Source organism: Alexandromys fortis, unplaced genomic scaffold, assembly GCF_014885135.2.
Source record: "Alexandromys fortis isolate MF-2015 unplaced genomic scaffold, M_Fortis_MF-2015_v1.1 scaffold_140, whole genome shotgun sequence".
NCBI lineage: Eukaryota > Metazoa > Chordata > Mammalia > Rodentia > Cricetidae > Alexandromys > Alexandromys fortis.
In genome coordinates this window covers 322609-339933 of record NW_026068048.1, presented here as the reverse complement: position 1 = coordinate 339933, position 17325 = coordinate 322609, and the positions used below count along the sequence as shown (strand labels likewise).

Sequence of the window (17325 nt, the reverse complement as noted above, 5' to 3'; positions counted from 1 at the left end):
TGGTGTGTGTTGTGTGAAGGCTCCTGTCCCGTGGTCCCCGTATCCCGGCGACCTGGAATTATTGTTTTCTCCTTTATTTTTTTTTATGGTTTATTTAACTTTATTTTATGTGCGTTGGTGTGAAGGTGTCAGATTCCCTGCAACTGGATCTTAAGACAGTTTTGAGTTGCCATGTGGGTGCTGGGAATTGAACCCGGGTCCTCTGGAAGAGCAGCACTGAGCCATCTCTCCAGCCCCCTTGTTTCCTCCCTTAAAAAAAAGTACTTGTTGTTTTGAGACAGAGTCTCTTAGGCTGACCTCAGCTTGCCATGAAGCCTGGGTTAGTGGCAGACTCTCAGCACTCCCCTGCCTCTGTCTCCTGATTGCTTCTGTGATTACAGGAGAATATCGCCAGTCTCCACATATGGCCTTGACCTGGAAGTGGTAGGTGTTGGTCCTCTAGTGTAGGAACCAGCAGACGAGCTCTTTGGGGTTAACTGAGGCTCAGTTCCTGGAGCTAGCAGCCAGGGACACTGGTCTAAGGAGAGGCCTCCAAGCCCAACGATGAGGGAGAAGGGCAGTAGCGGCGAGCACCCTGCCTTTGCTGTCTGAGATCCCCCCCAAGAGGAGGCTAGTGGGGGAGTGAGGGCCAGCTGGCTCCCGGCCACCGGGATTTGGACTCGGGGCTGTGCAGTCCGCCCCATGTCCACTGCCATACAGCTCTGGCAGGGTTGGGACCATATGTGGTGGAGCCATGCCAGTGCCTGGTGACCTTCCAGATGTAGAGATTCCAGAGTCCTGCAGCTGGGTACCTGAGCTCCCTGCGATCCCCTTGGCGACTGAACGCCTCTGGGAGGTTCCACAGTGCAGGTGAAGAAATGACCCAGGACAGAAAATCAGCTCCCCTGCCGTATGCTCTGCTCCAAGTTTGAACATCTTCAGTCACTGTCCCTGCATTTGGGAGGGTGGCTCCAGGTCTCACAGTAGAAGTTTCTGCGAGAGGTCCACCCCTCTCCCAGCTCTGCCTCCTGCCCCTGTCATCTGTGCAGAAATGTCCCCAAGAGTCAGCCACCTACTGTCTGTAACACCCGACCCTGACTGTCCCAGTCGGGATGTCAGTCACACTGTCGGGAAGACTGGAGGGATTACCCAGACTCACGGGGCCACTATCACAAGAGTGACTGGGAAGATAAGGGGGGGATAAGGTGGTACCCCAACCCTGGAAAGAAGGTCACCTCTGCTGTGGCTGGAGTGGGAATCTTCCTGGGCAGAGCCTTCTTGGTGCCTTGGCAAGACTTGTTTCTACACTACGCTTTCTAGACTGCAGGGCAGGACCCCATGCGAGCCACCTGTGGAGGCAGCATAGACGAAAGAATGAAATTATCATCTTGCTTTGCCCAGATGCCATACTCTCTAAGCAACGAATCGACTCAGCTGGGTGGGAAGGCGGGTGACAAGTGGGGCCCAAGAGCAGGCAGGCGAGTTTGAGGTGTTTATTCTTCAAGTCAGAGGGGTGTGAACGGGAGAACCCAAAGGAATGGTAGAAACTGGTCAGACCTGCGGGTCTCTAAAGTATTAGCCTTGGTCCACCCTGAGAATTTGCGAATTTGATTTCCTGGGTTCCGCCCAAGCTGAATCAGGACCTGGGTGGGCCCATCAACCTGTATGTCAACAAGGGACTCTGACGTCTGCTCCATACTGAAACAACAGGGAAAAAAGGCAGCCTTTCTGTGCTAAACACGAAGCTGGGATCCGGTCCTTCCTGGGCCCTCCATACTGGGACCTGTAACCTCTTGCATCAGGACAGTTCCTTTGAGGACTTGACCCAAGGGTTGCACCATCTCTTCATTGGCCAGGTGTTTGGCCACGCCCAGGGGCATGGCAGGCTGGAAAATGTAGTCCTTGCTATGCCGTGGACTCACCCCAGTGGCTCACTGGATTTGCTGGGTTCCCCCATAGGAACTGTGGCTTAATGACACATCAGAGAGCTCAGAGGCAGGACACAGTGTGTGCCGGAAGCTCCCAGACAAGAATGGTGCTCTCCACCAGGCAGTGCTCAGGAAGCTGGTTCGTTTCACCCTGAGGAAGAAAACTGGCCTTACTGATTGAACAAGAGAGGGCAGCCTACAGGCCTGTGAGATGCTCGGCTGGTAAAGGCGCCTGTCGCCGTGCCCAGTGACCTGAGTACAGAGTAGAGGACCCCAGGACCTACTGGGTAGAAAGAGAGCCCACATGGTGGGGGGGAGAGATCCAATTTCTTTGAGTTGTCCCCTGACACAGACAAAAGCAAATAAGATATTAAAATTTTTAAAGGCAGCTTAGATTTGTGCTGTCCAAAACAGGACCACCAGGCAAAAGTGGGTGCCTATTTAATTTTAAGCTAATGGATGACCCAGTGGAGTATTTTCCTACATTCATGAGACCCTGGATTTAATTCTCAGCACCACAAGATCAAACAAAAATTTACATAAAATGAAATAAAATGCAGTCTGAGGCTAGAGAGCTGGCTCAGCGGCTAAGAGCACTGGCTCATCTTGCAGAGGACCCGGGTTTGACTTCGGCACCGACGTGGCAGCTCACGGATGGTCCCTTGAGTGTCTAGGAAATTGGCATGTCCCACACCAATGCTCTTAACTGCTGAACTGAACTCCAGCCCCAGCCGCTTCTTCCTTTCTATTCACCTGAGATCCAGCCCATGGGATGACTCCGCTCGTGCTCAGGGGGTTGTCCCACCTCGGCTAATTTAGAGGTCTGTGAGGGACAGAGGCCTCTCCTCGGTGGCTGAGACCGTCAGGCTGGCCATCAGTATTAACCATTATATTCCATGTGGCTTTCCCTTGAGTGTTTGATCATGGCAGTGAAAGGCTGTGACCAAGAGCAGACAGAAGAAGTTGTCCACAACCGCAGAGTCAAAAAGAACACCGGAAAGAAAACTATACGCAGAATATAAATGAAAAATAAAAATAGTTGATAGTATAAAAACCAAGATACTTCACTTACACCAGACATGGTGGTACAGCTGTCTTCCCAGCACACAAAAGGCTGAGGCAGGAAGAGAGAGAGTCCCAGGCCACCTGGGTTACGTAGTGAGTACCTGACTCAAAATGAACTAAGTAATCAAATAATTTTCATGTGTAACAAGCAGGCATCAGAATGTAATAGGCGGGTTTCTGAATGGGTGGAAATATTCGCGAACACTGATGCTGCTCAGACTGAATGAAGCAGTTCTTCCCATGAGCCTCCTGGAGCTGCATTGCACCCTCAGGAGGGCAATACTTCTCGCATGCCTGCCCTGCTGAGACTTGAGACAGAATCTAGCAAGTGTAAGAGCACAAGCACAGCAGAGACGTGGGTGATAGCTTAGCCAGGCTAGGTGGAAGGAAGCGCCCAAAGGCCGTGAGGCCACCCGATTCGTTATCCAAGAAATGCACATTCCAAAAGGGGTGCCATAGTACATTACCCATCTAACTGGTTGCTACCTCAAGATGGACCCAGGATCGATGGCAGTAGGGACCATGGGCTGAAAGCTCCAAAACTGCGAGCCAAGTCTTCCTTTTAAAAGACAAAATCCCGTGCTTGCTTCGGCAGCACATATACTAAAAGACAAAATCCCAGGTGTGGTGACACACTGCCTTTAATCCCAGCACTCGGGAGGCAGAGGCAGGAGGACCTCTGTGATTTTGAGACTAGCTTGGTCTATGGAGTGAGTTCCAGGACAGTCAGAGCTACATAGAGAAACACTGTCTTGAGAAACCATAGATAGATGGATAGACAGACAGACAGATAGATAAATGCATGAGGCTCAGGAGATTGCTCAATGGGCAAATGTGTTCTCCATGCAAACATGAAGATCTGAGTTCAAATCCCCAGAACCCAGGGAAAGCTAAGGTATTGTAGATTATGTCTGTAAATTCAATGTTCCTAGAGTAAGATGGGAGGTAGAGACAGGAGAATCCCTGAAAGCTTGTGAACCAACCAGCTTAGGGCCTGCAGCAGCTCGAACAAGGTGGAAGGTGAGGATTGACACTTGAGATTTTCCTATGACCTCCAATACACACACACACACACACACACACACACACACACGCACATGCAGGCACACATACACGCTTGCACACAGGCAGGCATGCACAAGGAGCATGTCTCAGTGGTAGAGCCCCTGCCTAGAATCCCCCAGTGAGGGGCTGGGAGTGTGACTGAGCAGCAGAGGGCTTGCCTAGACCTATTAGTGAAGGGTTGGATGCATGCATATATTGTCCCCTGCAGAGCAGAGCTGGATCACATCCATCTACCTCATCAAACAGCATTTAACCCAATCTGCTTTTCTTCCCAACCAGCCTGGCTGCCCCTTCCCACTCCAGCATCTCTGACTTATGTCCCTTTCCAGCCCTGCATGTCACCCCCCAGCAGGCACAAGTCCTGTGTTCATGGGACACATATTGATTTAGCCACAGAGTAAAGATTTGGATGCAGGATGTCTGGACATGGTTCCTCTCCAAAGCAGTGTCTGGCCTCCACTTCTTTCCTGCTCAGCAGGCATGGTCATAGCCCAAGACTGAGACAAACAGTAAACAGAACCTGTGGAGGCCCTGCCCTGGCAAGGCAACATTCTAGCAAGGTGAGCCAGACGGTGACCCAGAGAGCTACACATTCAGACAGATCGCAGAGAGGGCAGGAAGCCAGGAAGTGTAATACTGAAGGGTGGAGTGGGTACAGCAGGCCTGGCCTAGGGGCCCCAGCAGCAATGGGGCTGTGCCTGGGTCCACAGGCACCACACTGCTAGGAGAGATTAAGAACAGCGTCTCCAGACTGAGGAAGGGACAAACTGAAGACAGGCACCGAAACATCAATAAAGCCTTGCAAACAGGAGGAGGAGCATGTGCAAAGACCATAAAGTGGGGTGAAAGTGGAGGCCTGAGCACTAGTCAGAACAGGGGGGCACCGTGTGGATGGCCTGAGCGCTATCCGGAAGGAGGGGCACCGTGTAGACGGCCACAATGAGTAGTTAGGGTGAAGCTAAGCCAACTCCAGTAGGACAAAGGCCCAGGCAGCCTACTGCTTCCGAACAGTGATCTTGGTTTTGTTCTCGTGGTGATGGGAATGGAACTCAGAGCTTGGAGTACAGTGGTCTACCACGTGAGGAATCCGAGACCACGGCAGTGGTGCTACCCTGGGGGCTTGTTAGTAGTCAGCTGTTCAGCCTGATGCACTGATGAACTAGGATTCCAGTCTGAGCCACCAGATCCGACTCTGTCTCAAAATAAAGTGAAAAAGACCTTGGAGGATAGCAGCAGAAGACACAACTAGAATCCCCAGTGAGGGGCTGGGGTGTGGCTCAGTGGTAGAGCCCCTGCCTAGAATCCCCCAGTGAGGGGCTGGGGTGTGGCTCAGTGGTAGAGCCCCTGCCTAGAATCCCCCAGTGAGGGGCTGGGGTGTGGCTCAGTGGTAGAGGCCCTGCCTAGAATCCCCCAGTGAGCAGTTTGGGGCCCTGGAGCAGCCATACTGGGAGGATGTGTAACCTCTACAAGGTCGTGCCTCACTGCAGAGATGGTTAAGAGCACTGACTGTTCTTCCAGAGGTCCTGAGTTCAATTCCCAGCACCCACATGGTGGCTTACAGCCATCTATAGTGAGATCTGGTGCCGAACACTGTATACATAATAAATAAATAAATAAATAAATAAATAAATAAATAAATAAATAAACAAACAAACAAACAAACAAACAAACAAACACAAGGTTGTGCCTAGCAAAAGATCTTCTGGTCTCTGGCCTGATCTTGTTCCTCCTTTGGTTCCCAGCCATGGGCGAAGATCTTGTATTACCCATGCTCCCCACACAGCGTCAATCAGGCCCAAGCCAACAAGGCCAGTGGTGACTTCTGATGCCTTCACGACTGTGAGCCAAAATAACCTTTTCTGTGATGAACTGGACTAGATTCACGGTACTTATGATAAATTTTCTGTGTTCTTTTTTTCTTTCTTTCTTGGGGTCTCATGTATCCCAGCGCTGTTTGCGAACTCCCTACCTGCAATCCTGCCTCTACCTTCTGGGGCATTCTCCACCATGTTCCGTTTCTTCACTCTCAGGAGTGTGCCAAGTCAGCACCCTACAAGTCCAGTCCTCTTGGTTATAAGCTAACATAAGCCTCCTTGGACAAATGCTTTTTTTTTTTCTGTCACGTGAGTGCCCTTGAGGCCCACTGCTGTAGTTATTTTCTACATCCCTTTAATTAGAGTGTAGAGAAAATGACTGGATTCTCGATTGTTTTGTTTCCGATCAAGATATAATTAACACTTGATAAATACACTCATTTTAAAAACATCCCAGATGTGGCCGGGCAATGGTGGCACAAGCCTTTGATACCAGCTCTTGGAAGCAGAGGCAGGCAGATCTCAGTGAGTTCGAGACCAGCCTGGTCTACAAAGTGAATTCCAGAACAGCCAGGACTGTTACACANATATGTTTTTTGACAAATACATATGCCCATGTGATAACCAGAGTTAAGACAGAATTTCCCTGGCCAGCTGTGGTGACACACGCCTTTAATCCCAACACACAGAGACAGAAGCAAGTGGATCTCTGTGAGTTACAGGCTAACCTGGTCTACACATCTAGTTCCAGGACAGCCTGGGCTACAAAGTTAGACCTTGTACCCCACTGCCCATGAAACTCATGCCGCTTGGCTGTAATTCCTTTAGCCTCCAGTGGCCGCCAGCATGATTTCTGTGATGCTAGTTAATCTTGGCTTTTCCAGGATTTATATAAATGAAATCATGCCATAGGTGCCATTGTTTATATAAATGAAATCATGCTATAGGTACTATTGTTTTGCCTGTCTTTTATTAGTAGGGACTTTTAGACTTGTCCACGCATCCACATTCTCATGTGTTTGGATAGTTCGTTCCTTTTATCTGCTGAGTAGAGAGAATCCCGGTGTATCGGTGTAGCAGTAAGATGAGCTCTCTGCTGCTATAACAAAATTCCTGAGACCCTCAACTTTAAAAAACGAGATGGAGCTGGGTGGTACATCAGCACTTGAGAGCAGTTGTTGCTTTTCCAGAGGACTGGGGTTTGATTCCCAGAACCTGCAGTGTTCAGTATTAGTTCTTCAATATTGCTTGAAGATGCATTACATTCCTTTATGCTGCAGAATATTTGTTTAATGATGCAGAGATATGTTGCATTCTTTCATGTTGTGTTTGTTTAACTCTAAAGCTGTGTTACTTTGCCTGCCTGAAACACCTCATTGTTCTAATAAAGAACTGAACATCCACTAGCTAGGTAGGAGAAAGGAATAGGTGGGGCTGGTGGGCAGAGAGAATAAACAGGAAGAGGAGAGAAGGATGCCAGGGGCCAGCCACCCCCACACAACCAGTCATGGAATAAGAAGTAAAGAAAGACATAGAACAGAGAAAGGTAAAAGCCCAGAGGCAAAAGGTAGATGGTATAATTTAAGAAAATCTGGCTAGAAACAAGCAAAGCTAAGGCTAGACATTCATAAGAAAGAATGTATTTATTTGGGAGCTGGGTGGTGAGCCCCCAAATATTAAAAAAACAGACGACGACAACAACAACAAAAACCCAGCTACATACAGGGGAGTTCACAACCATCTGTAGCTCCAGTTCCTGGGTTTCTGATGTCCTCTTCTGACCTCTGAGGGCACCAGGCATGCATGTAGTAAACAGACATGCATGCAGACAAACATATACCCATAAAATAAATAAGAGAGCAGATCTCTGTCTGAGTTTAAAGCCAACCTGGTCTGCACAGTGTGTCCTAAGTCAACCAGTGTAGTAAGGACACTGTACATAATACTTCTTGTTTGTTTCTTGAGACAGGGTTTTTCTATATAACAGAACTGTCCTAGAACTCACTCCGTAGACCAGGTTGGCCTTGAACTCACAGAGATCGCCTGCCTTTGCCTTTGCTGGGGTTAAAGATGTACGTCATCTCTGTCTGGCTAAACTAGTAAAAAAGAAAAGGCTTAATTTGGTTCACAGCCTCAGAGGTCTTATATCACCTCTGACCTCGTTGCTTCTGGTCACTGTGAGGACTCACAGTGGAGCCAAGCCACCATTACATGGTGGTCAGGAAGTGAAGGAACAAAATGGAGAGGGCTAGGAGTCCCTTGTCCTCTGAAGGGCACCTTCTGGACCAGAAGATGCCCTCCTGGTCCCCACCTCTAAAAGGTCTAATCACCTTCTGACAGTGCCACGTTGGAGACCATGCCCATGTGTTAACACGGTCCCTGGTGAGCACCCAGACTCCAGCTACATCCCCGGGTGTTAATCCAGGTGTGTGCGCACAAGCTGTTCCAGTGCGGGGCTGCCACGACCAGCGTGTGAGCCTCTGCATGGGCGCTTCTGCGTGAGCATGTGCTCTAAGTGCTCTTAGCTAAACACCACACTGGAGACATTCCTGACCTTCCTGTGGCCAGAGCAGAAGCTGGAGACTTAGCACTGGGACCCACTTTCTCTGATAGAGCAAAAGCTACACACCCTGAGTCCCCATAATCAGGCAAACCCTGAGGCTCTGGGGCCCAGCCAGATTCCTGTGATGGGACAGGAAGTTCCCCTGTGAATCAGATATACTCCAGGGTTTGGGGACCACTGAGCATGGAGCCACAGACAAGAAGGAAAGAAAAAGCCTAAGATAGCTCCACAGTAGAGGACCTGCCTAGAATCTCCCAGTGAGGGGCTGGGGTGTGGCTGGGGCAGAGTCTGGGTGAATATTCACAGAGCCCAACACAAAGAAACAATCCAGCACATTCCACAGGCCATCTGACAGCCCAGCGCCATAGCTGGGCGTTGGAGGACAGCCTGAACTCCTTAAGAATATATTCTCAAAGAAAACAAACAAAATACTTCAAGTAGGATGGGGCATATTAGTTTCGGCCAGAGGGAGGGGTGGGTAAGGATTATGGGGGATAATATAATCAAAGCACATTTTAAAATCATTTCTGTTTATGTATGTATGAATTAGGGAAGAATAAATACATTTTTAAAACAACAGAAAGCCTCTGTAGTCCTGGGCTTCTTCCTCCAGGTTCCTGCAGGCTGCAGCCACGCCTTGCCCTGGATTCTGGGCCCACTTATCAGGCTTCCCTCCCACCCACCATGACAGGCCTGAGGTAGGCGGGCAGGAGTGTGGCTGGGACGAGGAGCGTGGGCCGGGGTGGCCCCAGGAGTGCATGCAGTCTTGGGTGTACCATGGGCTCATCCGCTGAGGTGTGGCACCTGGAAGGTATATTTGTCACCTCAGCCCTCCTAGGGGCTGGTGACTTCCCAGCCCTTCAGTGTGCACGTCAACAGCCAACAGCCAACAGCCTCCTGCCTCAGCTCCCTGAGCTGTGCCCGCGCTTTATCACGGCTCTCGCTGGTGCTCGCGCATGGGTCTAAGTCAAGAACTCTAATAACTATAATATCAACAGCTACCATCGGCTGAAGTCCTCGTCACCGTGAGCTGTGTTTCTTGATTCAAATCTGATCACTGTTGAGCACACCTGAGACTTCCTGGGCGTCTGTCCAACTTGCCATGTCCCTGCTGTGCAACCTCGAGTGACTCACTAGACCTTTCTGTGTCTCTGTTTCTTCACTGGCAAAATGGGCGGAACGACAGGGTGGACTCTTTCTAAGGTGGATGAGGAGACATGATGGCTTACCCCGTTTCCGGGCTGGAAACAATGAGAGCAAGGCAGGCATCATAACTGGAGTGTGAACTGAGGTGAGCGCCACTCCAGGAGTCTGAAGGACAGGGGGTGTGGAAGTGTGCGCGGGTCTAGCCTGGGGGTATGGGATAGCAACGGCAGCACACGCAGAGCACGTGGCACAAGCTTGTGTAACAACCTCATTTGGGCTGTAGAAGCAGGAAGATCAGAAGTTCAAGGCCAGCTTGGGCTACGTGTAGACTTTGTCTGGAAACAAAACAAAACAAAATACAAAAGCCCCTAAACAACAGCAAAATAACCAAGAAGCCAGTAGTAGCTCGCCCAGGGCTGATGGGGGTGAGATCTGGGTGGGGGGCTTCAGGCCCCAGATCAGCTTCCAAACTGCCCATCTTCTCTCATTGCTCCTCCTCTTTGTTAGTGAAATGGGTTTAAGGTGCCCTTCTGGGATGGTCTCCACTCAGGGCTAACCAGACTGGGGTGGGGATGGGCCACAGGCAGGAAGTGGCCTTGGGTATCTGGCCCTACAGGTTCCTCACGCCCCAAAGTCCTGCCTCCTCGGTGCCCCATCCTTCCTGGGGGAGGAGGCAGGGAGGGACAGTCACCCAGAGTAGCCCAGTCAGGGGCTACCGCCTCCAGGCTCCATGGGTTGCCCACCTCTGACATCTCTGTTTCCGGCTTCACCCTGACCTATTTTGCTTTTTGGAATAACAAAAATGTCTGGGTACCTGAGAAGTGTCTCAGGAGAGGTGAAGACGTGCGGGAGGCTAGACCCCTGCCCATTCCCAGCCCATATGGGGTTAGCTTTAACTGGCTTCAGTCCTGCCCCGTCAGCCTTAAGGAGGTTACACTGTCATCAGAGAGCCTGACTTAGCCCCAGGCGCCAGGGAAGGTCCTCAGCTGGCCTTGGGGAAACTGGGGCAGTGGAGTGAGAAGCTGAGGGGGCAGAGACTGAACCCCTTCTGAAGGAGGAGGACTGGAGCCTGGACTCCTGGATCTGAGGGAGAACAACAGCTGGTGTCTGAACCCCTGGATCTGGGGAGGAAGGCTGTGAACCTAGAACGCTAGGTTAGGAGGAGGAGGACTTTGCAAACTGGGCTCCTAGTGTGAGGGAGGAGGGCCCCCGGGGTTCGGATCCTTCCGCTAACACACCCTCTCTTAAATGCCTGATGACTTGTCCCACCCCTCCACCCCCAGTTAACCTGGATCCTAGGAACCGCGACCCAGTCAACCAAACCTTAGGGTTAGAGAAGACACAGGACAGAGACGCGCTCAGCGGCAGGATGGAATCTGAGGGGTCGCAGAACTCTGAGGAGCTGCCACCGCCTGCACAGTCCCCACCACCACCGCCGTCCCCAAGGTCTCCCTTGTCCCCGGAGACTCCTGAGCTCCCAGAGCCCAAGGCGCCCACCGAGGTCGAAGCCAGGCAGCTGCTGCTGGAAGAATGGGGACCCCTGAGCGGGAAGCTCGAGCTGCCCCCGAGCCTCAGCTGGAGGCTGCTGTTCCTGGAGCGGCCTCTCTACCGCAACCTGCTCAGCTCACCCAACCCCGAAGGTGGGGACGCAGCTGGGGACACCTGGAGCGCTGCTCAGACCCTCGGTCTCTTCATCTTCCTCTGTGTTCTTCGTCTGTCACTGCACGTCTGTGTTTCCGTATCTCTATCTTACTCTGTATATGGTCTCGGTGCGAGTCTCACCCTGTCTCTCTCCCTCGCCTCGGCCTGTGTTTCGGTCCCTTTCTCTAGATTTCGTCTGGAGCTCCAGAGACTCACCATAACCGCCCACCGGCCTCCTTAGTCCCTGCTAGGCTGGTCTAGCCCGGCTTGGGTTCCTGCCCTTCCAGTCTAGCTCCAGGGGAAGGAAGACGGGAGGAGGTAGGCACTGACCTAAGGCTCGGTTCCCCTTTGTGATTCAGGCATTAATATCTACCAGCCGGCGCCCCCTACGGGTCCCACGCGGAAGCCCCTGACGGACCTGGGTAAGCGTTGGGGGCTCTGCCAGGGAGGATGGCGCCCCTCAAGGAATGATGTCTCACCAACCAACGTTTTTTTCCTCCCCACCGGCCAGGTAATTTCCGCGGATGGTATATTACTACTGAGAACCTGCAGGGGCCCCTCAGGTGAGTTGCCACAGGGGTGGGGGTGGGGTGGAATTCCACCTTCCCTTCTCCAGCCTTCTTTGCTGTTCTCCTGCAGAGGAACCTCTCTTTCTTGCTCTGGTGAGAGGTTTAGTCATAACAGAATCCCTATTAAACATGCAACTTAGGCACTCAAGAAGTCTGGCCAACACACAGTAGGTGTTTGCTAAAACTTACTCTCATCCTCTTTCCCTGGGAGAGAGTGACCTGGGTCCTCTACTGACCACAGTCCAGCTCCTGTATGGTGAATTCTAGGCAGAGGCTCTACCACTGAGCCACGCCCCCAACCCCTCACTGGGGGATTCTAGGCAGAGGCTCTACACTGAGCCACGCCCCCAGCCCCTCACTGGGGGATTCTAGGCAGGGGCTCTACCACTGAGCCACACTCCCAACCCCTCACTGGAGGGTTCTAGGCAGGGGCTCTACTACTGAGGACGCCTAGTCCTCTCTTCTTATTTTAAGATAGGGTCCTACTAAGTGTCAGTTCTCTTCTGGAGCAGAGGGCTTGTGTACATTGTCCTCCAGGGTCTCCTAGGAACCAAGACTTCAGGCCCTCATGAATGGAGGTGGAGGGAAGGAGTGGAGGAAATTCCCCTACTGTCACTAGAGCCCCGTGACCATGCTTCCTGCTCCCTTGGTGACCTCAGGCCCAGACCCATGTCCTCTCTTGTTCCTCTGCAGCTGGACCGTGAAGGAGCAATGTGTGAACCTGCTGGCCAAGAAGCTTTGGGAAGAACTGCTGGATGACGAACAGCCTGACATCACCATCATGGACTGGTGAGCCCCGCCCACCTGGATGCCCCGCCCTGCCTGGCTGCCTGATCTTGGCTGTCCCAGGCTCCCCAGAGCTCAGGCTTTCCTGTCCCCTTGACATGTGGTCCCGCCGGGTCCTGCCTCCTCCGGCCCTTCGTTACAGCCTTTGTGTCTTTCAGGAGTCAATTGGGTGGGGTCCCTGTGGGCTAGGCTGTTCCTTTACCCGCTGAAGACTGTGCCCCTCTGTGATTCCAAGATTCCCCTCTTCTTGTTAAGGGGCAGTTTCACACGGCTCCACCTGGACGCCTACCCCAGTTATACGAAGGGGCCATCCACCTTTGCTCCAGTGCCCTGTGTTCCCCACCCCCTCCCTAACCTCTGCTACACCCTCATCTTGCTCTTCCCCCGCCTGTACCCCATTTCACCTTGATTTCCGCCTGTTTCTCCCCATCTACATGTGTAGTGTCACTTTTGGTGACATGTCTACTCCCCCGCTGGACAGGGCATGGGGTTGGATCTGGAGGGCTGAGATGATGGGATAGCTGCATAGCGGTGAAAGCCTGCCCTCCTCCAGGTTCGAGGACAGCCGTCTGGACCAGTGTGTTTACGAGCTGCACGTCTGGTTGCTAGCAGCTGACCGCCGCACTGTCATTGCCCAGCACCACGTGGCCCCTCGGACCAATGGGAGAGGTCCCCCTGGCCGTTGGGTTCAGGTGAGATGCCTTGACAGGTCCTGCCCACACAGGTGTTCTTTCCCAAGACCTTGGGCAGAGGGAGGAGGGACAACAGGCTGTGGCCACCCTGCTGAGACTTTCTTCCTAACCCTGGGCTGCCACAGGTGTCCCACGTCTTCCGCCAGTACGGTCCTGGAGTGCGCTATGTCCACTTCCAGCACAAGGCCAAGAACCGCATGGAGGCTGGCGGGCTGCGGAGGACAAGGGTGACCGACTCCTCAGTGTCTGTGCAGCTCCGGGAGTGACTACTGACCGGCTCGTCAAGTCTATCATGACCCTTGGAAGTCCCTGGTGTTTGTCACCTCTGAGCTCTTAGCATTTCCATGATGCTACTGCTTCCTGCCCCTCCCTATGTGTGTGCATAGCCAAAATCTGACCCCCTTGGTCACCTCCCTGACCTCTGTTCACCCTGACTCCTCCTTACCTCCCTGGTTCCTCTTCACCCCAACCCTGTTCACCTCTGACCCCTCCTTACCCCCCTGATTCCTGCTTACCCTGACCCCTCCTTACTTCCCTAAACCCTGTTCACCCCTCACTCTTCTTCAACCCCTGACCTCCCCCTTCATCCCCGCCCCCTCCTAACCCAACCCCTCCCCTCACATCTCTGACCTTTCTTTATCTCCTAACCTCCCTGACCTCTTCTCATCCTTTGTACCCTTGCTTCCCTCCAAGACGCTCAACCCTTGTCTCCTTCACCCTGTGGCCCTACCTTGCTCCCTCCCCTCCCCGGGCTCCCCCCCTAACAATTTCTCTAGCAAGGTCTCTCAGATCTTGCTTGACCCCAGGATCTTTGATGTCTCCACATCCCCTGAATGTCCCGCTGAGCTGGGGTTGCTCCTTGCAAACCCACTGCCGTTCTCCTGGCAGGCTTTCAATAAACCTCCCCTGAGTGGCTCTAAGAACACACGTGCTCAGAGAGCCTGGGTACCTGCCTGTCTTCACTCCTTAGAGCCTCCCCCGGTCCACGGCTCACCCGCTCAACAGGCCCTTGACCTCTGGGCACTTCTCTGACCTCTGGAACTTTGACAGTGAACTCTGACCTCTTCTGTGGCGCTTAGAATCGACCTCAGGTTCTCTGGTGTATTCTGGATGGGTTCTCTACCACTAAAATGCATCCCTAGAGCTCTTTTTACGCATTGAGGTTCTGAGACAGGGTCTAGCTAAGTGGCTCAAACTGGTTTCTATTTTCAGTCCTCTGCCTCAGTCTCTTGAGTAGCTGAGGCTAAAGGTCTACAGTACAGGGGCCTAACATGACCTCTATTTTCTTTCCCCCTTATGAGTCTTGGGGATTGAACTCAGTTCACCAGGATTGGTAACAAACCCTTTACCCGTTGATCCATCTCATAGCCCGACAGCCCATCTCTTTTCTATCCCGCGGGGTGTGCTCCTGAAGGATTCTCACTTACCAATTCTCCCCCATCTCTTAACTCTTAGACTCTCCCCAAATCTAAGACCTGTCTCCAGATCCCCCTAGATTTCATTCTGGCAGAGTTGTTCCCATGTATCTCTGCCCAGGATACTGTGTACCCAGAAGCCCCAAAGCCACCCAAACCAGACAGACATTAAGAGCCTTCATGCACGGGGCCAAGGTGAAGCAGAGATCACAACCTGAACAGAAACAAAATTTGAACTGAAGTGTCTCCCATGTGTCAGACAGACGAGGAACGTTAACTGTAATTAACAACCCAGAGTCAAGCCTGTAATCTCAGCAACTAAGGAGTTAAAAGATAGTCTGGGCAATTTAGTGAGATCCTGTCATAAATTAAAAGTAAAGAGAGGACTAGGGGCGTGGCTCAGTGGTAGAGCCCCTGCCTAGAATCGCCCAGTGAGGGGCTGGGGCGTGGGTCAGTGGTAGAGACCCTGCCTAGAATCCCCCAGTGAGGGGCTGGGGCGTGGCTCAGTGCTACCATGTGCAAAGCCTTGGGTTCCATCCCCAACATCTAAATAAATACAGACAAAACGACAATAACAACAGCGACAGAAATCAAAGACCACCACATCACCTAACACACCATGGCTCTAGCCTGGGATAAAGTCCTAGAATGACCCCTGAATGGTGAGGGTCTGTAAACTCCCAGGGAGGTTGAGGGATATTTACCTGAAGTAAATAGTGCTTAAATATAGACAGTAGACAGCATTGCCCTCCCTTGCCACTTGGGTGTCTTTGTTCAACCCTAACCCCAAGTCTGAATCTAAGGCTGTGGTCCCAAGGCTGACCCAGACCTGATCATTCTGTTCTCCCCTATTCACCCAGGCCTGGGTGGATTTGGGTCTCAAACACAAGCAATGGCACAGGGGTAACTTCTCAAGGACTGTATTACAGGGCAGCTGTGATGGCAGGCAGCAGAGCCATCTGGTCTTCTGGCTTTTGTGGCCACAGCAATCCCCAATGTCAGGCAGGGCCGACTCAGCACTCTGGAAATTAGAGATCACAGGCCCTTGAGGCATCAAGAGCACCTGTAACAGAAACAGGAAACATGAAACAGAAACAGAGCTGCCCCACTGTGGAAGGGGAGGGGCTTCAAGGCTTGTTGCTCAGGAGCTTGGGGGCCTGGCCTGGGAGGGCTTGGGGCTGGGCTGGTGAGTGTTTTGAGGGGTTCGGCAGGGCTACTTTGGAATGGTTCTACAGTAAGATAGAGGATATCTGAGGTTTATGGGATTTGGGGATGATTGCTGGACTTGGGGATCCCCAAGATTGGGTGTTGGAGGTCTGGAAATGGTTTCTGGGTTTGAGGCTGATCTAGACAGAGAGGAGGGCTCAGGGGTGGACGTTTAGGCTAGATTGAGTCTTGAGGTCTGAGAGGATTCTGAAGATTCTGAGTTGGGTCTAGGGGGGACTTTCAAATGCAATGAGGGGAGGTGAGTTCGAATCTAGAACCCGGAAGAAACCAATAAACTCCTTATTCTCAAGTCAGGAAATCTCAAGCAGGCGCAGAATAGAGTGCACTACCAAGCCCAAGTGGAGTGGGGTGCAGCTTCCTAGTCTGGGGAGCTGAGTTTGTCTGAGAGACTTAGGTGCCGAGGGCCATAGATGGAAGATAAGAGGCCCACCAGTCTAGGGGTACACCCGGAGATAGGGCCTCCTGGAACAATTTCTAGAGGAAATCTATCTTTTTGTCTTTTTCGAGACAGGGTTTCTCTGTGGCTTTGGAGCCTGTCCTGGCACTAGCTCTTGTAGACCAGGCTGGCCTCGAACTCACAGAGATCCGCTTGCCTCTGCCTCCCGAGTGCTGGGATTAAAGGCGTGCGCCACCACCGCCCGGCGAAATCTACTTTTCTTAATATTAGTCTGGAGGGAGCAGGGGCGGGGTGTCTCTGGATTCTGGGTGAGCCTTGGGTGGTGGGGCTGGGTAGGGGGTTCGGAGTGGTAAGGTCCCAGGACTCACTTGCAGTAGAGGCCAGAGATGGCGTTGGACCAGTCTCCGAAGAGGCCTCTGCGGTACTCTTCCAGGCGGGGGTAGCTGCCGGCAGAGAACTTGCGCGACTTGCCCTGCTTGCCAGGCTGAGACCACACAGTGAGCTCGCAGCGCTGGCCCACCACCAGAGATGATGCCCTGTTGGTCCAGTCCGAGGGCAGATAGGGCAGGTCGGTTCCCGGCTCCAGGGACAGCTCTGCCCCCTGGCAGCAATTGTCATAGTAGGCATCACTCTTGTCATAGATCTTGGCGCACGTGCGCGTCCCATCGTCCAGCTTCAGGCTTGCGGGCGCCGGGCAAGCACCGCGGGCACCTGGGATGGCCACCAGGGCCAGAGCCAGCAACAGCGGGCACAGGGGTGACATGGCGACAATGGGCCACGAGAGATCTGCGGTGCATTTATGCATCTGACCCGTGGGAAGAGAGAAGCTGCGAACAACTGCGGAGGAAAGAGGACACGCCCCTTGCCTTAGGAGCCAGAGACCTCGCTGGTCAGCGTGCAAAACCCCACAACCCTGAATAATAAACACAAGGTGGAAGTGAGACCCTAATATCTCAGAGTCTGACTAGTCAAACACCATTATAAAAGCAGTCAAGGGGCTGGAGATGCGGCTGGGAGGGCTTGCCTAGCATCCAGGAA

At 52.5% G+C, this 17325-nt stretch overlaps 2 protein-coding genes across 2 annotated transcripts; one reads left to right on the top strand and one right to left on the bottom strand.

The window, feature by feature from the left end:
• Positions 1–9201: 9201 nt before the first annotated feature.
• On the top strand, positions 9202–14251 carry Nccrp1 (NCCRP1, F-box associated domain containing). Its single transcript, XM_050119261.1, has 7 exons — positions 9202–9705; positions 10844–11200; positions 11561–11623; positions 11713–11764; positions 12464–12559; positions 13110–13248; positions 13374–14251. Exons 2-7 carry the CDS (start codon positions 10930–10932, stop codon positions 13512–13514), a joined length of 762 nt encoding a protein of 253 aa, XP_049975218.1. The 5' UTR covers positions 9202–9705; positions 10844–10929; the 3' UTR covers positions 13515–14251.
• Positions 14252–15598: 1347 nt separating this feature from the next.
• Sycn (syncollin) lies at positions 15599–17050 on the bottom strand. Its single transcript, XM_050118944.1, has 2 exons — positions 16656–17050; positions 15599–15726 (listed from the first exon to the last, which is right to left on the bottom strand). Exons 1-2 carry the CDS (start codon positions 17048–17050, stop codon positions 15717–15719), a joined length of 405 nt encoding a protein of 134 aa, XP_049974901.1. The 3' UTR covers positions 15599–15716.
• Between the last annotated feature and the right edge of the window lie 275 nt (positions 17051–17325).

Bases quoted from the DNA above. Each gene is read 5' to 3' on its own strand.
- Nccrp1 (XM_050119261.1), top strand. From the start codon at position 10,930: ATGGAATCTGAGGGGTCGCAGAACTCTGAGGAGCTGCCACCGCCTGCA. The intron at 11,201-11,560 runs GTGGGGACGCAG...TTTGTGATTCAG, and splicing joins CAGCTCACCCAACCCCGAAG to GCATTAATATCTACCAGCCG. The intron at 11,765-12,463 runs GTGAGTTGCCAC...GTTCCTCTGCAG, and splicing joins AACCTGCAGGGGCCCCTCAG to CTGGACCGTGAAGGAGCAAT.
- Sycn (XM_050118944.1), bottom strand. From the start codon at position 17,050: ATGTCACCCCTGTGCCCGCTGTTGCTGGCTCTGGCCCTGGTGGCCATC.